The sequence below is a fragment of the Malus domestica genome, chromosome 13 (assembly GCF_042453785.1).
Source record: "Malus domestica chromosome 13, GDT2T_hap1".
Taxonomy (NCBI): domain Eukaryota; kingdom Viridiplantae; phylum Streptophyta; class Magnoliopsida; order Rosales; family Rosaceae; genus Malus; species Malus domestica.
The window spans coordinates 14,052,995-14,074,604 of NC_091673.1; the positions used below are offsets into that span (position 1 = coordinate 14,052,995).

General features: G+C 38.5%; 2 protein-coding genes across 2 annotated transcripts; one reads left to right on the forward strand and one right to left on the reverse strand.

Annotated features, from left to right (window-relative positions):
- The first annotated feature begins 453 nt into the window (after positions 1 to 453).
- On the forward strand, positions 454 to 4,530 carry LOC103414631 (peroxidase 24-like). Its single transcript, XM_070811225.1, has 4 exons — positions 454 to 712; positions 1,048 to 1,239; positions 1,366 to 1,531; positions 1,749 to 4,530. Exons 3-4 carry the CDS (start codon positions 1,378 to 1,380, stop codon positions 2,129 to 2,131), a joined length of 537 nt encoding a protein of 178 aa, XP_070667326.1. The 5' UTR covers positions 454 to 712; positions 1,048 to 1,239; positions 1,366 to 1,377; the 3' UTR covers positions 2,132 to 4,530.
- A 10,548-nt stretch (positions 4,531 to 15,078) lies between these two features.
- Positions 15,079 to 19,197, reverse strand: LOC103453010 (probable 1-deoxy-D-xylulose-5-phosphate synthase, chloroplastic). The gene is made up of 10 exons (XM_008392542.4): positions 18,739 to 19,197; positions 18,456 to 18,587; positions 18,192 to 18,356; positions 17,922 to 18,072; positions 17,175 to 17,446; positions 16,795 to 17,068; positions 16,247 to 16,554; positions 15,820 to 16,101; positions 15,438 to 15,722; positions 15,079 to 15,328 (listed from the first exon to the last, which is right to left on the reverse strand). The coding sequence occupies exons 1-10, from the start codon at positions 18,862 to 18,864 to the stop codon at positions 15,179 to 15,181; spliced, it is 2,145 nt and encodes a 714-aa protein (XP_008390764.1). The 5' UTR covers positions 18,865 to 19,197; the 3' UTR covers positions 15,079 to 15,178.
- Positions 19,198 to 21,610: the final 2,413 nt, after the last annotated feature.

Genomic DNA, 21,610 nt, shown 5'->3' on the forward strand with positions numbered 1-21,610 from the left:
ATTGTAAAATGAAAAAGAATGATGAGAAAGTAGAACGAGAAACAAAATTAAATAAGAAGATTCCACTCTAACCCTAATATCCCAATTTATAGATGGAAAGTTACGTCTACATTCGTTCCCCTAGCTATTATTCCTCTTTTTGCTTTCCATTTGGTCAATGGCGGCCATTATTCAACGTATAACAAGTGCGATGATTAGCTAGCAGCCGCATCCTGCATGTATGTTGCAATTAACAAGTAGTTGACTAAACCAATCATATACTTCAATCATCAAAATGTATCATGAAGAACATTATAATGTTATACCATTTGAATACCGAGATCACTTAAATAAGTATTTAATTGATTAATTTATTGCTCAAGGAACCAAGAATCTACTTCGAAACTAGGTTTTCCACGGCTATAAATACTCCTAGATTCCTGTTGCTTTTCATATTGCACCTTCAAAAAACAAACTCATACTCATAAGTTGGGTTTTTGGATACGTATCTTTGATAATGAAGCCTAGCATAAATGCGGTGTTAGTTTCTCTTCTTCTGCTCATTGACGTTGTTAGCGTTTGTCATGGCGGTGGGCTGAGTCCGGTGTTCTATGAAAAGAGTTGCCCTCAAATTGACAGAATAGTGAGGAACATCACATGGAGCAAGGTTGCAGAAAATTCTACCATGGCACCGAAGCTTCTACGGATGCACTACCATGACTGTTTTGTTAGGGTACGTATATATGAGGACAAATTCCTTTCAATTAAAGTTTATCAACCACATGTTCATGGATCATTTAAAAAAACCTTAAGACACACCTTAATTAGAATATATATGTACACACACATACACGTTATGCGTCTTTGAGAATATGTTATCCTAGTATTATAGAATTGATTTTGGGGGTTGGATACTCTAATTCTATCATTTAGAATGTGGATCGGACTTATTGTCTTGCTAAGTATTAAAACCTCATCATGTGTTGACGTTTATATAGTGGCGATGAGTTGTTCTTAATTAATTTGAAATTAATTAGCTTGCTTAATTTTCTCTAGTGTACGTTGTAGGGATGTGATGCATCATTATTGCTAGATTCAACCAGCGGGAACCCGGCGGAGAAGGAAGCAATACAAAACAGTAATATTAGAGGTTATGAGGTTATTGATGAAATAAAAACCAGACTAGAAGAAGAGTGTCCCGGCATCGTCTCATGTGCTGATATTGTTGCCTTGGTAGCCTGAGATGCTGTCTCTTATCAAGTACGTGCCATGCACTTAAATCAGTTTTATTATTAAATAATTGTTAATATAATCATTGATATAGAATATCGTTATTGATGGCAATACTACGTGACATATATTTAATTAGTATGGGTCATTGTGTAGTTTGGAAGGCCCATGTGGCAGGTTTTAACCGGGAGAAAAGACGGAAAAGTCTCCCATTCGTCAGAGGCTTCAATAAACTTACCCTCCGCAGGTGCAAACTTCACCACACTCTACCAGCAATTTATTGGTTTGGGGCTGAACATCATAGATCTTGTGGCTTTATCAGGTATGTATCAAGTTTTCTCTTCTCCGTGGATAATCAAACAGTCGCGTCATGTGATATGTATTCAGACAGCTAATCTAAATCACACATTCAAATGAAAATCTATATATATAATCAATAGTTCGGTTTAACTGATTAAATCTCGTCTAATAAGAGAACATTTTTCAATGTGAAATTCACTATTTTAATAAATTGTGACGTTAATTTTAAACTTTTGTAGAAGCACATACAATTGGAGTGGCACATTGCGCAGTATTTCAAAGGAGACTGAACGTAACCGGAAAGGGTGACATAGACCCTACACTTGATCCAGAATACGCAGAGTTCGTGAGAACACAATGCACCAACCCGGGCGTCGCCGTGGCACTGGACGCCAACAGCTCAGCTTCCTTTGACAGCCATTACTTTGCGGGGTTGAGGCAAAACAAAGGCCTCTTGAGATCAGATGCTGCGCTGCTCACTGCCCGGCGTTCGGCTCACATTGTAAGACGTTTTGAGAAGTTCCCTGTTTTCATGACCTACTTTGGGAATTCAATGAAGAAAATGGGTTCCATTGGAGTCATAACACGAGAAGAGGATGGCGGAGAGATTAGAAAGAATTGAAGGGTTGTTAATGCTAATTAACTGTTAACTAATAAGATTTTCATAATTTGTAATATATATTAAATTCCAATTTCTGTAATGTCATAGATGCTGTAATTTTTTTATATTCTCCAATGGAATAAATAATTAAGCAGGGCTTTGGTTGCAACAGCTAAAAGCTATACTGCAAATTTTATGAAATCTCTTGTTTTTTTTCAGGGAAAACTTAATATAAGTTCAATTTTACGAGTCATTAGTAGTTATAGTTTTGTTTAATTTTTTACTTAAGTCCAGTAATTTATTGTCCACATCAGCTTGTTTGTATTCTCTTGCCACATTTACCTTAGAAATTGACTAATTAAGTAATTACATTTTTTGTTTCAATTTGTGAGTAATGTTAATCTTATCCTTAATTATAGGATTATTTTTAGGGATTTAAATCTCATTTTGTTCTTCTCCTTCCACACACCGTTCATTTTTCTTTTCTTGTTTCTCCCTCACAATATCTTTCTCTTCCTGCGTTATTCTGCCCAATAATCTTTTTCCATAATATTTTTCTTCTGCTCCTCCTCCTTCCATAAGGATAATCAATATACATTTGATTGGATTAAAAAAAGAGATTGCACTAGTCAATCTTATGTTTTGGGTTTCTACAAAATCACTTCTTCTTTCTTCCACGAATTGCAGACTCTTATGATTCTCGTTTATGCATATATCATTGCAAGCTCTCACGATTAATTTCTTCTTCAGTTTTTTGGTATGTATTAAGTAGAATAAATCTACTTTGTAGGTATAAAGTATTTGTCTTCCTAAAGAGTAGGTATACATAAAATTGAATGTATCTGGGAAATAAAATCCTAAATGCCCCACCAAAGGAATAAACCCTCCATCCGCACTCATAGTCACCAAACTGCTGCTCCATTTTGATCTGCACCTTCCACCAATTCAGGTAAACAAAATTTTGTTTCGTTTTTTTGGGACAGAAGGGAGAATATTAAACAAATTAAGATGACATCATAATTAAAGATCCCCAAACACGAAGGTACAAGCACAGAAACTAAAACAAGCTTTGAATCAAAGGAGTTTTAACGAAAAGCCCGTGGTACTGTTCACTTTAATGAAAAACCACATTTTACACTCAAAAGTCAAACCTGGTATTATTCACTTTACTCTTTATTTTATCCTTATCATTAAAACTCAAAGTTTTCAAGCCTTTTTTATGCGTAAAATAAGTTAACACACAAATTAAACCCTCTTTTTGACAATTGTAGTATAGATGTAAGTAGGGTATCGTTCTAGGCCGGGGATTAGGAGGGATTGCTAATCTATTAAAAATATTAAATAAGACTCAAGGACACAAAACTAGGCTAAAAACTCTAATAACTCGAAACACACTTAGACTGACTCAAAATAATGAAAACAATCAAATTAGACACTAGGAACTGAAATGGACGGAAATTGAATTAAAAGACTAACAACAATGAAAACTAACTAAATAATATAATTTAATAATGGGGGGGTTTGGTTTTGACGAGAAGTAAATTAAACTTAAATAAATTACAGAATTGACAAAAGCATGAAATTAAGGTGAAAGGATAGGTGACGGACTAGCTAGAGGGTTCTTCTCCACACATGACACATATGCAACCTAAATTGATTATCAGTTGTTCTTTCAATAAATTGTAAATCTCAACGCCCCAAATTAACCGTGAATTGCACTAATTAACCCTTAATTTTTCCACAAGTTATTGGGTTGGATGATTGCATACGACAACCCAAAACATTCCCTACAAGTTCCCTACATGAATTGCATAATAGAGATACAAGCAAGAATCATTAAGTTCTATGAAAAAACATAAGCATTGACGAGGCACTCGTTACTATGATTTGCATGAAACTTATGCCAAGAATTTACTTAACGTGATTGTGACTAGCAACCTTCACTACTTGTGAATATAAGTTCATAACGATTAGGTGAAATTCACTTATATTCTAGCATCAAATTCATGCATGTAAATTAAGTATGCATCCTTAATCGACATACAAAAATAAGTTATCAATCAAGCAGTTAAGCAAATTAAATCACAACTCAGAAATCACAACTGAAGGTAATCAATTCATATTACAAATATATTCATGGCTTCGAATCCCCCCCTAGCCAAGGGGGGTTTAGTTTCTCATTATTACAAAACAAAGATAAACAAATTTAAACATTGAAAAACAAAGGAAAGAAAGCACCTAAACGTTCCAACGATCCATGTTGGATAGCAAGTGCGTCTAAGGACTTTTCTCCTTCTCTTTGCCGCAACAACAAGGTTGGAATGATGTTGAAGGGTTGGTTATTTTGAGGAATGGATGGGAAGGGGTTTAGATATGTAGGAGAGGCAAGGAAAGGCTTGGAGAATGGTTAATTTCTGGATGATTTGAATGAGGTTGATGCCATGGTATTTATAGGAAGAGGATGGACTTGTTTAACACAAAATGTTGGTGGAATTGAGTAGGTGAGCATGGCAAAGAGTGGGAATTGTTGGTGGGTTAGGTATTGAGTCATCCACTCACATGTCATGGTTAGCTAAGCATTGCATCATCCACTCACATGTCATGGTGAGCTAAGCATTGCATCATCACTCAAATTTCTGGTGGAGGTGGAAGTAAAAGCCACGGCATTGATGTGTTTTGAGTGAAGTTTTGGCCAATCCTTCTAGAAATTTATCCCTTCTTGCAACTTGTATTTGTTTCACCAGATTTTTAGCATGTTCTTAGCCTCTTTTGTCTTCAAATTCGTCCATCCATCTTGCTCATATCATATGTAATCCATTCCAAGCTCAAAACTGCTCCAAAATGCACCAAAATGCACTTTCTTGCTACCTTAGCCCTTTGGACCTACAAACACACGAAAATGGCTTAAAGTACTAAAATAACTAAGAACTAATAACGTAAATGCAAGAAAACTAGTTAACTAAGTCGCATAAATATGCGTCTATCACTTTTTCATTAGTTTTCCTTTGAATCAAATGGATATATACAAACTCTGGCCATACGAGGATGATGGATTGGGTGCGCCATGAATTATACACAAGGAGGATTGAAGATGCATATATCATTCCACCAAAATAGGTAGATAAAAATAAATTAATTAATTCCACCCACAGAGGTAGAATGAAAACCCTTTTCCACCCATAGAGGTGGACAAAAACACATAACTTACGTACCTCTATCACAGGTTTTAATTTTTTTTATCTACCTCTCACAATTGTTTTACTTCTATTTTTGATAAACTTATCATATTTGTTGTATATGGATTTTTAAATTTTTTTTTATGAGAAAGTAGATAAAGGCATTTGAAATTCAAATTTAACAAATAAAAATATATTTTTATTTTTACTTTGAGGGGCAAAATGGACATACTAACGAATCAAATGAAACTGGACTTGATTTGAAAGTAGGTGATTTTTTGGACTTGGATCAAAATGCCCCTTTTTTTAATAGGATAATTTACACTAACTTCTTTTAAATTATGAGTAGAGATACGATTTTGAACTTGAGATGCAGTGAATTAAACAAGAATGACTTAGCCAATAGGACAATCCACCACTTGCAACTCTCTTTTATTTTTGTCAAGTTTGTTTATGATCTCATTAGGCCATAAATTTATTATCAACTAACCCTTAATTTAGTAGTATTATTTTTCATAATGGTAAAAATGTGCCCTAAATTCGAATCTCCCTATATATCTTGGTATTTTAACGGATCAAAAGGATTAAAAAAAAAAACAAAAAGACTATAACATGGCTTGGCCCTAAAGAAACAAAGGCAGTCCCAAATTCAAACTAATTAAAACCAAAGTAAGAGTGCTTTTAAGAAAATTTAATTATCATTTCGAGCATTTAGATGAAAAATTTAGAGGATGTTCCATAGTCATGTCGTTTTTAATTTTTATTTCATTTTTTTAAAATTAAAAACTAAAAATTAAAAGCTACAATCTAAAACTAAAAGCATAAGGAAAAAAACCTTAAAACTGAAACGATTACCAAACGGGCCGAGTAAATTGAAAAGAAAAAAAATAATTATATCCATGTCATTTTATGCTTCCTACTGGTGGAATCCTATAGTTTAACAACATTTAGTCTCAACTTTGTTGAAAAATATTATTAAATTCAAATCTCATGTCCGTCCGGTGTCGTTGAAAGAAAATGTTGGGTAAATATATAACATCTTAACTTACATTCTTAAAGTAAAGTGCTTAAACTAAGTTGGTAAGATTTATGTTCTGAAGTGGCAAAGAGAGATTCAGCAGTTAAAAACGTTAGAACATCATTGAAAAAATCGCCGTGAAAAAAATAAGGGACAATAAATAATAAGTTTTAATTCGTTTCCGACCAAGAAAAGGGGCATGTAGGTAATTTGATACTCGATGTAATAACCGCTTTTACCAAACACATGCATATATTTACTGAGCTACCCTTTTCTCTCCTTATATTTACCAAACACATGCAGTTAACTTGCATGTTTTGCCTTCTCGTCGTCAACAGTGTCAATGGGAAAGAATAAGAAGAAAAATGACCAGGAATTCGAAGTAAGATTCTACGTTTTAACCCGGACATACCTTTTACCTTTACATCTGAGACTCCAAATTACAAAATCAAATTTCCCCTTCATTCATTCACAGGTTGTATACATACAACGTAAAGTATTTGTTTTGTATATTTTATTTTCATGAGCAATAGGCCAAAGTGGCCTGACTTTTCAGTACAAGGGAATGTTTTGGAGATATCACATACATGAGATATGATTGGAGGACTGAGAGATGTGGGTGTATCACTTGGGAATGTATTTATATGCATCAACAGATTGTTGGTATTTCGTTTTCCTTCGGCAAGAGATGACATGACATTTCATGACACATACTTTGGATAATGTGATTTCAAATCAATCTCCACTAACTCATTTCCAGCCTACACATATATGGAATGTTGTGTCTTGGCCAAACCCTCTTAGAAATACCACAAACCCAATTGCTCTCTCTCTCTCTCTCTCTCTCTCTCTCTCTCTCTCTCTCTCTCTCTCTCTCTCTCTCTCTCTCTCTCTCTCTCTCTCTCTCTCTCTCTCTCTCTCTCTCTCTACTAAAACATGTCAATAATCCCTTAATAATACATTATTGAATTAAAATATTACCGTGATGTTGAACTCATTCCATATAAATTGCTCTTGTCACTTACGGTCTCCTTTGGCCACGATTACAATATGGAATGCATAATGCAATGCATGTGAAGCTTCCACCATCGACCCACATTGTGGAGCAAAAAATAATCAAGAAAAATGTGGAGGCAACATGTGGACTTTTGGGTAAAAAGGACAAAATTACCCTTGAGGCACACCAGGACTCCCATGCGCATGCAATGGACAATAACGGGTCAATCAAGGTCAAATATGATCAAAAGGGTATTTATTCAAACTCTATTTCATCAAATCCTCCTCACAAGGCAACCCCTAATTATTCTTTTCAAATTAGGATTAATTAGCTAATTAATTGATTAATTGCCTAATTGATTGCAATTACACTCAAATCACCACCATAAGTGGTCGGTCCCTATTTCTCCAAATAGGGCCGGCCACACCCCTATATATAGCCACTCATTCTCTCCAAAACTTAAGTTCATTCTTCTCCTAAAATTCTCTAAACACTTTCTCTCTCAAATTCTAACTTTGGCATCGAAGATTCTTCGACCAAAGCCCCCCCCGTTCATCGTGGGCGCTTGAGGCTCTTGGCTTTGATCTTATGTGTTAATTGTTTTGCAGGTGCATTTTCGTCCAAGAAGAAGAATGCGGAAATTTGCATCCACAAATTGGTGCTTTCATTAAGAGTCTTGATTCAAACACTTGTAAAAGACTCTCGCATTCAAGGTTTTTGTTTTCTTGTTCATTTGTAGATTTTTCGTACGTTCTTATTCTTGGAATTTTTATTTATAAAAGTTCTTTGATAAAACGTAAAAGAAAAGTACAATGACTAGAAACTCGAAAACCACAACGAACGAAAATTCCAACGTTCAAGAATTGGGACCACGACGATCCACAAGGCTCAACACAATGACAAGTGGAGCGACACCACCACCATGGGGCGCCACCGTAGCAGCCACCACGGCAGTAGCCGCCATGGCCAACCTTGGAAAAGCCCAAACCCACGGTGCCCAAACAAAGGCTCAAGGCTCGCAAGACCAAGCCATGCCATTCCAACTTACATATGCCTAAGCCCAAGGCGAGCCAGCCCGAACCGTGATCTGGTGCAAGCCCAGCACGCTCCCGAGCCGAGCCTAAGCTTAGCACCCACATGTGCCGCAACCCATTCATGTGGCCCAGCCCACTCATGTGGTGTCCCAAGCAACACAAACCGGTCCAAGACTTGTTCAACCATCCCAACTCTAAATTTTTGGGCTGGCGATTGAACCGGGGGCATTTTCACTATATTTCTTTATAGATTTGACATTTTTCAACTTAAATCTCTCGCCTAAAGTCTACCACACTTCCATTGCTCAAGGAGACTCATTCCGTCCAAGCTCTTCCAACCCAAATGGAGAACAACACTTGTCTCGACCAGTCATAGAGTGATGAGCGCCCTCACACAGCAAACGACCTTGGTGAATCAGCTCTTGCAGTGCACCGAGATGCAACGTGCCCTTGACGAGGTGTCCTGAAGTAGGACAATGGAGAACGAAAAACCTCTCCAACAACGTCTCGGCAAGCAGCCACTCGACCAACCACGAACCGAGCATTTCAATAATTTACACTCCCGACTAAGCTCCGAGATAACGTATACTCTCGTCTTAGTGCGCGGAGGAGCGTGCACTCTCGGTTAGGCTTATGGGCAATCATGCACTCAAGGTTAGGGCCACACTCCGGTGATCAACAAGAGAAACCTTCCAGACGAAGTTTTCATTCCCAATTAGGCCCGCAAGAAGCATCCACCACCTCACATCGAAGTAGGCGGCACAACGGACGGAGAGAAGCAATCACTCAATCCGGCTTAAGTTTAACTGCAGCCTGCGAGAAATTCACTCGCCTGCTAGGGATGTACCACATGCACTATAGTCGCGGTATAGATGAGCCGAACATATAAAAGAGCAGCCTAGACCAGCAGGTTAAGATCGGGGGCAGTCGAGAGCTCCGCTACCCTAACAAAGGAAAATTCACGAAGAAGTAGAAAGGCTCTTGAATGAACGATTGTGTGACTTCCAACGCAACGAGGTCACCAATGCAGCACTACAACGGGACATGACCAACATGAGCAGGTCACCTTTCACTGATGAGATCGAGCCAAAAGAGCCTCCACGCAAGTTCAGCATGCCATATTTCAAATATTTCAAAGGAGTTGGAGATCTGAAAAGACACTTGAAGCATTATCGAAGCACGATGGTCCTTTATCGGAACAACGATGCCCTTATGTGTAAGATATTCGTCACCACTTTGTAAAGCAAGGCACAAGATTGATTCCACACCTTACCGTCATGATCCATCCAGAGTTTCGATGATCTTTCTTTAGTTTTCACCAAAGAATACTCGTCCTACCACTCGATCAAGAAATAGTCTGACCACTTGTTCAACGTGAAGAAGAACCCAAATGAGTCACTCTGCGACTACGTGAAGAGGTTCAAAGCAGAAAAAGCAAAGATAGTCGAATGCGATAACTCGATAGCAAGTGCAGCCTTCCAAAAAGGACTCCCAGCAGACCACCCACTGTTTGGAGAATTGATCATGAAAGAAGATCTAACTCTGGTAGACTTTTTTGCTCTAGTAGAGAAACATGCACTTTGGGACGACACTCGGCGAGTAGACAAGGAGCCTGAGTAGTCTCAAGTTACAGAGAAATGGAGGCAAAGATATTAGACCCCTTCAAAGCAGCAAGCTCATATTCCAACCTCTTGATCTTCTCGGCCGAGGAATAGGTTTCGGCTGCCATAGTCTTTGTCATCCCCTTGGAAGCCTTGGTATCCTCTTGGTCAATGAGCATAGACTTGGCTGCCAGAATCGTCGTTTTCTGCATCATAGCAAGTAGAGCAGTCATCCTATACTTTGTCGTATGCTTCTCAAAAGAACTTGGGCAAACAACCCTTTTAACGTCATCAACAAACTTGGCACATGCATCTATGTCTTCAAACAGACAAGGTTTCAAGAGTGCACAAATCTTAGCAGCCTCCCTGGAAACAGGCTTGGTGGATTTCTCATAACTACCCAGACAAACAGTCTCATTCTTCTCAACGGGCGAATTAGTCTCAATAGTAAAAGGAATGGATTTTAGCGCCACTTTAGTAGCAGAGTCCACCTTATCGCTCTTTATAGTAGCAAGTCTCTCTAAATGTGAACCAAACTTAGCCCCCGACAGATGTTTTGGCATAAATTTCGGCATTGAAGGCACGACGAAACTTCTCCGCTGAGCAATCCTATCAGCAATTAAACTAGCCACCTTTGGGACGGTAGGCGTCATGGGCACAAATCTAGTAGCCTCATCTTTCTCGCCCTTGGAAGAAGTCAAGTCATTCACAAGCCTGGGGGTAGCCGATGAACTCTCACAAGCAACGGAAGAAGTCCTTGGCTTTTTCTCATCTGACATCTCTTAAGAAGGCAGGGAAGATCTCTTCTTTCCACCTTCATTCACAACAGGCTCCACTACAATGATCGGACAAGCTAACGCATCAACCTTGATTCACTTTACTTCCTTTCTCGGGGGCAGCCCACCTTTATCCTGGCATAGAAGGTTAAGCAGCCAACGCCACTCACGGTACTCAGAAGGAATGCCTAGTGCGATATGCGCCTTCTTTATATCTAAAGAAGTCTTAGGAACCGAATTGAATTCCAAATCTACAAGAGTAGAGGAAGACAATTAGTAAATCAGAGAACAGCTTAGCAAAAGTACAAAGTAGCCAAGGGACTGAGCAGTCTACTTACTGGAGATGAAAACTATCAGAACACGTAACTCGAGAGAGGAATTAGACTTCCATTTTTCGCTAATTTCCAAAGTCTCCTTGGCCCAATCATGGTTTCCCTTACTCGAATAGCCAAAAAGCCTATGGCGAGATCGCAGCTGCCCAACTTCTTTAATGTGGTCGATGTCAAAGAAGTACCAAAATTCGTTGACAGTCAAATCCAAGTAAAAAAATAGGCTTAGATTAAGGAACTCCACCATCACACGGACTGTATTCGGAGAACATTGAGTAAGGGCACACTTCATGGAGCAAAGCACATCTTGGAAGAAACACAGCATGGGAAAAGTAAATCCCAACACAAAGTAATAGGGGTGAAATTTGATGGCTCTCTGAGCCCCATTACATGGCTCATGACTGTTATTTTCCTTGACGCACTTCACACGCACCCCAAACTGAATGACATGCCTATAAGCCTTAAGAAAGTCTCTAAACGAGTCATCTGAGCTAATTTTGAAGTGAGCAGCCTTGAAGTAGCCCACCTTACTCAAGGGCCCACCTTGACAATACAACGGTGGTACATCATCATTACCCTTATTACTTGACGAAGACATGCTCAAAGAAACTCTACAAAGGCGCAAGGAAAATTCGTTAGACGGTTACCCACAAAAAAAACAAAAAAAAAGCAGTCAACACAAATAGACCAAGCCCAATGGCCCAAGGTCCCTCTCTATTTCTCTTTTAAGTGCACGGGCCCGAGCCCAGTAGCAAAAAAATTAAAAAATCACGGCCCAAGCCGCAGGAGCCCAGCAATCGCATTAGGCCTCACAGCCTGGCCTAATACATTGTCGGCTTGCAAGCCTCACGGCCCAAATCAAATGGAATAAGGCTGGCGCCCCGCGTCTCATCTCTCTCCCTTTCTCGCATGGGCTGAGGCCCAGCTCAGCGCCTCTACACTCCTATTAGCTCGGCCTAAGCCGAGGCCAGGCCGAGCCGCTCCTGGCTTAGCCAACCAACGTCGCGCCAAGCCACACACGGCAACAGTCTAAACGTGACTTCCCAACCATCTTTTCACGCTTTCTCAACCCTCGTTGAGCCAAATTTCAAGCCCTGAGGCTCCCAAAAATTACGAAGACAAGGAAAAATTAATCTTTTCTTACCTTGGTGTGGTGTGAATATGAAAAAAGCAACGAAAGACAGTCATTTGCACATGCAAGTGTAGAAGATTGCTAGGTGAGGGGGAACAAATATCTTCTAGCTTTCTCTCTCTTGCAGGATAGAATAAACCACTCTCTAAAGTTGATTTAATAATCAACTTAAGTAGACTTAAATAGACTTTAGAAGTAATTTATTTCCCTTTCCTAGAAGGATCTAATTTCCAATTAAAGGGGGAATCTACATCAAAATAGGAAACAATCCTATGTTTCCTAAAGCAAGAATATTTATACACCTGCTGCCCTTTCCTGCGAGCAGTCGAACAAGTGTGGGGGCATTTGTGGAGCCAAAAATAATTAAGAAAAATATGGAAGCGACAAGTGGACTTTTGGATAAAAAGACAAAATTACCCTTGAGGCACACCAGGACTTCCACGCGTATGTAACGGACAATAACGGCTCAATCAAGGTTAAAGGTGATCAAAAGGGTATTTATTCAAAATCTCTTTCATCAATCCTCATCAAATCCCCCTCACAAGGTAACCCCTAATTATTCTTTTCAAATTAGGATTAATTAACTAATTAATTGATTAATTACCCAATTAATTGATTAATTGCCTAATTGATTACAATTACATTCAAATCACCACCATAAGTGGCCGGTCCCTATTTCTCCAAATAGTGCCGGCCACACCCTTAGCCTCTCATTCTCTCCAATTCTAACTTTGGCATCGGAGATTCTTCGGCCAAAACCCTCCCCATTCATTGTGGGTGTGTGAGGTTCTTGGCCTTAATCTTAAGTGTTAATTGTTTTGCAGGTGCATTTTCGTCCAAGAAGAAGAAGGCGAAAATTTGCACCCACAAACATCTGGTTTTAACATATCCTATCGGGATAATTCACACTTCTAAACAATGTTTGTCCTACTTCATCAAATTTTCAGCAAAAAATCAAATATGAGAAAATGAATTAAAATTCCCCACTCTTGTTCCACTTCTTTTATTCCCACTATCTTGTATAGTATGTATTTTTCTCGATACGAGCAATAATTTACACTAAATTAATCTAAATTAGAAAAAAAAATTATTCAAACTTGAGTGCAAAGGGCGATGAGGTAACTAAAGTTAAAAATTCAAGATTGACACCATGCAAAGACTTAGACGAATTCCAACTCATGGCCTAAAACCTATACTAAAACTTGAAAAAATAAAATAAAAAAAGCCAGATTTCGACCAGGTTTTAACCTAGAAAATGGTGTGGACTCCCACCAACGAGAGTGAAACTCGGTGCTTGAGCGCGAGACGAAGGGTTGCGACGCTCGCATGCAAGCGACGCGCCAAAGGGACAGACTGGCATGGCCCCTCCCACGTGGGCATATCAGCCACTTGCGTCAGATTCCAACGGCTAGTTTTTCAACCAACAGCTGAGATCAACTGGCCATTGGTTGATCCAACGACCTACATTCAAATATTTTTTGTTTGTTTTATATTTATATATTTATTGAATCTAACGACTGAGATCGAATATAATCAAATCTAACGGTAAAAAAAAATTTAACGGCCCAAATTTAAATCCAACTGCTAAAATAATTAAAATATATATTTAACTCAAAATTCACCATAAAAACTCTATAAATACCCATGTATTTGTTCAAACATCCACACAAAACTCACTTTTCTCCTACAATTCTTCCAATTTTTCTTTCTACCATTTCTTCCCAGTTCCAAATTTTTCAAGGTGGCAAAAGAGCATATTAGAGGTCGTAATTGGACATTTGAGGAAGATGTTGCTTTATGCTTGGCATGAGTTTCTATTAGCGAAGATGGTGTCGTGGGCACGAATGCATATGTGAGCTTCTGATAAGGTGATAGACTTTGCCAGCCTACGACATCTATCTTCCTTGCAAAGTAGTGGTCGTGATGGACAACTGCGTTCAAGATGCTTTCAAAAAGCTCTCTGCTCATCCAATACCGCCTCCGAAAATCATGAGGAGGATATCTCGGACGTTCGATGAAATAATCTTTCATCATCCGGTCATGACACTCTTCTCTATCATGCTGCACAAAGCAATGTCCCGTGACAGAATCACGATAGCTAGATTCGGCATGGTGCTCATATTGCATAAGCAAGTTTGCAAATTTGGCTTCTTCATTGTTCATTTCTACATCCGCAGTTGCAAGGCTTACTTGGTATTGTGACATCTACATTGACAAGCTACGCCTTCTTCTATCACCCATTGATGAGATATTGATGATGTTGAAGGTTTGCGTTTCATGTGTGTAGGTTTGTGTTTCTTGTGTTTTGTATGTATTTGGTATGTGTTTCGTGTGTGTCATATGTTTCACATGTTTGGTGTGTTATACATCTCTATCATGTGTTTTGTATATGCTTCATATCTGTTATGTGTGTCTTGTGTGTCTTGTGTGTTTCATGTATTTTGTGTTTATACATCTCTATCATGATTTTCATATTCTTCCATAGTGTTTCATAAGTTTCATGTATCAATTTAGTAATTTTTCAACATTTATCGAAATTTAAATATTTTTAGGTTAAAATGTTCATAAAATTAATTTAGGATAATTTACATTTTTTTTATAAAAAAAAAAGTTAATTTAAAAAAAAATAGCCTAAATTCATTCTTTAATAATCTAGGCTAAAATTTTAGGCCATAAAGGTTGGAGCAGAAAAACTGTTTCTTAGTTAAAACCTATATTTTTTGGGCTAAAAATTTTAGGTTTTAGATCAAGGGTTTGGAGATGGTCTTAGAAGAGTTTTCTTCCAGTTAGAAATCAGTTCTTGCATTTATAGGACATGTTAAAAGCTCACGTACCTCAACTAGTTGGAGCTACTAATTGATGAACTGGATTATTTAGGTTTCGTTCAGCTACCTAATGCTACTCCTTGCTCAGATATGGACTTTTTATACAGATGGAAATAGAGAGGATTACAGTTTCGGTTTTATATACAGCGAAATAATGGCGCTGCTTTGTAATTTCTGTTTTCATGACACTATCTCCAGGGCCTCTCTTGATTGTCCAAGCATATTGAATACTGTTGCTGCAATGTGTGAAGGGGTGAGTCCGGCTTCGGCCAATTGATCAACAGGGGAACCGTGGTCAATGTACCGGTCAGGAAGAACAATCGGTCTCCACTACAAGTTATAGACATCAATGTGAGTTTTTCAGGAATTTGAGTATAATGTTAATGCAAGTCATTGAGACATCATACTAAGTATGTCGTAACAAACGACACATTCATACCTTGAGTTTTCCATCAAGAAGGCCATCGAGGGCCAGGAAATGAGCAACGTGAGAACCAAACCCTCCGATGGATCCTTCTTCGACGGTAATCAAAATCTCATGTGACTTCACAAGGCTTCGAATGAGAGCTCGGTCCAGTGGTTTGCAAAATCGTGCATCAGCAACTGTTAGGCGCAAACCACGGGATTCCACCAAAGAAGAGGCAGCCAAACAGCTCTGTACTGCTGCTCCGTAACCCAAAAGTGCAACTCTTTCCCCTTCGATCAATATTCTTCCCCTTCCTACCTGTAGGCAAATTGCCAAATATTCAATTATCTTGTAAGTATTGAGACATATGTTTGCTATATATATATATATAGTAGCAGAGACTGCTGAAAGTCACCTCGAGAGGAGTGCCTTTATTCCCTAGTGGCAGCTCAACGCCAACACCATTTCCTCTTGGGTATCGGAAACAACTTGGCCGGTCATCTATGGCAGCAGCAGTGGCTACCATATGGAAAAGCTCTGCCTCATCAGAAGGGGCCATCACTACCATGTTAGGCAGACATGCCATGAAAGTGACATCAAAAGAACCAGAATGCGTAGGACCGTCAGCTCCGACCAGTCCAGCTCTGTCCATAGCAAATCTAACCGGAAGCTTTTGCAAATCTACGTCATGTACTACCTGCGGCATGAACGCGGAAGTCAATCTTTAAGTTTATATACTCTTTCAGTAATATTCTGACTACCTAAGAATAGCACCGTATGAGTTTTTTGAAGGAAGATAAAATGATGGAAGAAGTTAAAGATGAAAGAAACTAATAGCTTGCCTGGTCATAAGCTCTCTGCAAGAAAGATGAGTAAATTGCACAGAAAGGTTTTAGGCCTTCACAGGCCAGACCTGCAGCAAAAGTAACTGCATGCTGTTCTGCTATTCCAACATCAAAGCATCTTGTTGGAAAACGGCGGAGGAAGAGATTCAACCCTGTTCCACCTCCCATTGCAGCATGGATCGCAACAATATCTTTGTCCGCTTCAGCTTCGGCAATCAAAGCCTCTGCAAAGTATGTTGTGTAAGATTGTGTACTAGCACTGGCCTTGAATTGCTTTCCGGTTGCAGGATCAAACTTGGCCACTCCTGCAATATCAAAAGAAAACTACTTTATTCATCTTTCATTGACTTTATCCAAATTAAGCATATGCAGACGACATGAATGAGATCTTTTTAACTGCATTAAAGACGTTCAGTCTTCCTTCTATAGCATTATCAGCGAATAAATTGTTTCCGTACAATAATGGATTAATTTCAGAAAATAATTCAATGAATAATAATGCACTCGTGTGCTCAACTGCCTCTTCGGAAAGAAATGTATATTACCATGGTACTTGTCTGCCGCTTTTTCTGCATACGGATATCCCCGGCCTTTCTCAGTGACAAGGTGGATCAGGACAGGACCCGTTGTTTTGGTAATTTTAACCTCTTTGAGAATGGAAATAAGATCATCTATGTTGTGACCATCAACTGGACCTATATAATATAATCCAAGCTCTTCAAATAGTGATGAACCAGAACCACTGATCATTCCTCGAGCATACTCATCAACTTTTGCTGCCAGATTATGCACAGAGCCACCAATTTGTTTGGTAACTCCCTGCAAAAATCTCAAATCAAAGTTGAACCCTAATTAGACTTGGCGCATTTTGGAATGCAAGTGTTTTCTTTATGCTTAATTATGTTTAGACTTCAGTATTACTTACCTTGGCAACCTCTCTTAATTCTCTGAGTGGCCTGTTTGATTGTAATCTACTGAGAGCACTACTCAAAGCTCCTACTGGCGGGATGGGTCCGTCGAGACTGGCAGTAGGTAAAGAAACCTGTTTATTGTCATTAAGGATAATAATCATGTCAGAATCAAGGTACCCCGCATTGTTCATGGCTTCATATGCTTGTCCTGCTGTCATGGCACCATCACCTATTACAGCAACTACATGATTATTTCCTCCCCTTAGATCCCTCCCTACTGCCATCCCTGCATTTTCAATAACATCCCAGATTATAAAAACCAAAAACAGGAATGGACCTTGCGACCTAAGAATGTAATCCGGACTCTAGAAATTAAATAGAAGTCAGTAAAAGGAATCTGATTTTTCCAGCGCGAGGATGATAACATTTTTCCATGGCATTAGATGCATGATGCAATATCAATTCGTAAATAGTTACATGAGAGTATAGTAAAAGGAATCTGAATTCTTTCATATAGACAATTATAGACATATTGTTAAAGTTAGGTTTCTAATTTGTTCTAGAATAAATAATCTTATCATTACAGTCTGCAAAACTTACCGAGGGACATTCACTTGATCTGATCCCGATTGTTAAACGGAAACCTTTTACCTCATATCATCGGTTAATATTCTAATCTTAAACTCAATTGATAACCAAAAAGGAACACTAACAAGTTCAATACACTTGAGTTGTCAATGTTGAGCAGAGAAGGAAATTACCCAAGCCTGCAGAGATAGTGGTAGAACTGTGACCAGTGCCAAAGCAATCGTACTCGCTCTCAGAGCGCTTAGTGAAGCCGGCCAACCCATTTGTCTGTCTCATGGTGTGCATCTTATCTCTCCTTCCAGTCAAGATTTTGTGTGGGTAAGACTAGACAAATCAAAAAACAAAATTCACAATCAAACATGGAAAAAGTTGAAGTTATCACATCAAAGCTTTTTCGATATCAGAAAAAGAGAGCAACCCAAGAAAGAAGGTGAGGTTGAAACCTGATGGCCAACATCCCACAAAATTCTGTCCTGAGGAGCATTGAACACATAGTGAACAGCCACAGTGAGCTCCACAACACCAAGGCTTGAACCCAGGTGTCCTCCAGTTTTAGAAACATTGAAGATCACATCAGACCTCAGTTCATCTGCTAGTTGCTTAAGCTCCTGAATTCAACAGTTAATTACCACAAACAAACAAGAAAAATTAAAACCAATGCAAATATATATTAAAAAAAACTAAATTAGGATAAAAAGGTTATGTACCTTGACAGAAAGATTTTTCATGTGAATTGGATAGTTGATGGTGTCCAATAGAGGAGTGGGAGGTCTCTGTGAGTAATACTCCTCTCTCTCTGACAGTGATGCACAAATCCCGCTTGGCCTTTTTCTCACCACCTGCTCCAAATGATGACAAAAAACAACTAAATTTTTTTTCTGAATGATGAAATTGACATTTTAAACAAAACCCATTTATCCAAAACTCAAATCATCCATGAAATGAGTGCCTTTTCTGAAATTCACAGGAAAGATGCAAACTTTTTCTGACCTGATTGAGCTTCTGCTGAGATGGGCATGGCAGAGATGTTCCCACAGAGAAGAGGGATTTCTGAGCATCTGCAGATGCTGCTGATCTGCTGATATCTGCAGGAAAAGAGAATGTGCAGAGAGCCATTGCATGTAGAATAACAAGGAATGGAGCTCAAGAACTTCAAGTTTGTGATAAGAGGGGAAAAGAAGAAGAACCCAGAAAAGGGTCTTGAGAAATGAAGGTCTCTGGGACTCTCAAGAGTTTATCCCATTGAAACGGTGATAGTGTCAGTGGGAGTTACAGAATAACATATGAAGAGAGAGAGAGAGAGAGAGAGAGAGAGAGAGTGGATGGTTGGAAATTAAGAGCTTTTTTTCAACGACCAAAAATGGTGAGTTTGTAACTGTTATTACTTCCATTCCATAGCTTTGCTGTTTCTGGGTGACTGTTTTGCATGGGCATTCATTGGACCACGTCATCAGAAATCACAGGAAGGATAGAGTGGATGATAGGTATGAATACACCAAAACATTTTTCAAATTGTGTTGAATTACTGACGTGGCTATCCCAGGATTTGCCACATCAGCAATTTTAATAGTTGACAAATTTTGTAGCGTATTGTGTTGGAGATCAACCATACACCAATGCAAAAATGCCATGTACTGAAAATGAAATGAAATGATGTTGAATTGTTGAGTTGATTAGTCATACCAAAGAGTTGAAATAAAATGCTAATAACTAAGACATTTATTATATTAGAGCATTACAATTTTCCCTAGAAAAACAATATTACCTACACTAGGGGTGGGAGAATGGGCTAAGCCTCACAATAGGTTAGCCATAATAATATGGTTCAAATTCACGTTTAGTAAGAATCGAATCTAAAATCTCTCACTTATAAGGGAAGAGGAATAGAGAAATTTTATTTGAACCCTGCAATCTTATCTCTATACCCATTGTTTTTTTTTTTTTTTGAAAAAAAAATTATATTCCCATTTTGCCCTAAATAAAAAATGGGTGTAGAAAAAAATTATTGAATTAACAACCGACAAATGGGTGGGTCACCATAAATCAAGAGGGATTGTGGAGTTTGGTTGCTGGAATAGAAGGAATGTTGCCAGAGTTGGATTAGATTCGTAAGAGAAAAGAGAGCGGTTATGATGTTGCAGACGACAGCAGCCTCCACCTCCTCCTTGTCGGCCGCCGTCGAGTAGTGGGTCACCACTCTTTCTCTCTCAATTTTGGTCTCTCGTTGTAACTATAAACCCTAATAGAAAAAAGTATGGTGCATACTCAAATTCACCATTGCCACCCCCACCCAAATTCTCTATTTTTTCACTTTCGTCCATCATCCTACCCAAAATCTTTAGAAAAACATCAACCCCATAATCAAAAACCAGCTTAATCCACAACTCTCTCTCTCTCTCTCTCTCTCTCTCTCTCTCTCTCTCTCTCTCTCTCTCTCTCTCAAGCCACAATCGGCGAGCTTAATTATTAGTTCATTGAAGAAAATAAAATAATCGGAATAAGATCCATCCCTGTGGAGGTTTCTCAGAAAAACTGAACAGCGGCGAGTAAGGATAAAAGGTCGACGACAGTTGTTGCTGACGTGCCCGGGTTTCTTTGTTTTTTTGAAGTTACTTTTTAGGGTAAATGGGAAGTTCATGAGGCAAAACTTTTAAGTTGGGTGTTGTGAGATAATATTTGGGTTCAAATAAAATTTCCCTATCACTGGACCATAGTACTCAGTAGCCCCTCTTTCTGTTGTTAGAACCAAACTGATCACGACAGAGTTGTCATTTTCCATGTTCATGGTTAAAACCAAACAAATCATTACAAATTCGCCTTTTTCTTTTCATCGTGGTTAAATTTGAATGGATCATGAAAAAACTGTCTTTTCCTTGATTTTTGCAATTGAAACCAAACGAATTACGGCATAGACACCTTTTTTCTTAATTTTTTCAATTAAAACCAAACGGATTACGATAGAGCCACCCTTTCCTTAGTTTTTGCGGTCAAAACTAAACGAATCACGACAAGCGTCATTTCCTTGATTTCTGAGCTTAGAACCAAACATATCATGACAAAGCCGTCTTTTCCTTAATTTATGCAATTAAAACCAAATAAATAACGACAGAGCCACCTTTTCTTTGAATTTTGCAATTAAAACTAAACTAATCATTGGCAGAACAACATGTTTTCTTATTTTGCAATTAAAACCATAATGATCACAACAGAATTGCGGTCATAGCCAGCGGAAAGGGATCCTCTCCGGATTCCTTCATCCTAATCAACCAAGTTCGGGGATCCGGGCTATTAAAATTTGATCCAACGGCTATAAACAGGGGCTCACTTTAAAAGTTATAATAACTTTAGCTATTGGATCAAATTTCAATGATCCGAATCTCCGAACTTGATGAATTAGAAGGAAGGGATCCAGAGATGATCCTTTTCCATAGTCGGCACCCTGTTTTCTTATTTTACTCTGATGTTTGTTTCTTAGCATTTTGGTCTCATGGATGTCGAATGATTTATATTTTGGTCCTACGGCATCCCCCAACAAGATTTCAAATTTGAACTCAATGCTTAAACAGTTGCTTCATACATTTTGCAATGTGTTGTTGCCTTGGTTGGTTAATAGACAAGAATCTTTGTCAGTTGCTTAATTCTCAAGCAACGTAGGGTTTGGTCTTATCATTAAACTATTTTTTTTGTCGAAATTTGAATATTATTAAATATGAATTGAAATGTTTACATCAGACACCAAAGTGTTAAATAACCATTCTGGTTCAAAACCATCCCATGAATAAACACCCCCCACACGCATGACATAAGATGCCACAAGATGCGCAACCTCATTACAGGCACGAGGAGCATATAAAAACTCAAT

Excerpts from the sequence above, each read along its gene's own strand:
- LOC103453010 (XM_008392542.4), bottom strand. The coding sequence starts at position 18,864 with ATGGCTCTCTGCACATTCTCTTTTCCTGCAGATATCAGCAGATCAGCA. Across the intron at positions 17,447-17,921 it reads CACTATCTCTGCAGGCTTGG|GGATGGCAGTAGGGAGGGAT; the intron begins GTAATTTCCTTC and ends TTGAAAATGCAG. Across the intron at positions 15,723-15,819 it reads ATAAAGGCACTCCTCTCGAG|GTAGGAAGGGGAAGAATATT; the intron begins GTGACTTTCAGC and ends ATTTGCCTACAG.
- LOC103414631 (XM_070811225.1), top strand. The coding sequence starts at position 1,378 with ATGTGGCAGGTTTTAACCGGGAGAAAAGACGGAAAAGTCTCCCATTCG. Across the intron at positions 1,532-1,748 it reads AGATCTTGTGGCTTTATCAG|AAGCACATACAATTGGAGTG; the intron begins GTATGTATCAAG and ends AAACTTTTGTAG.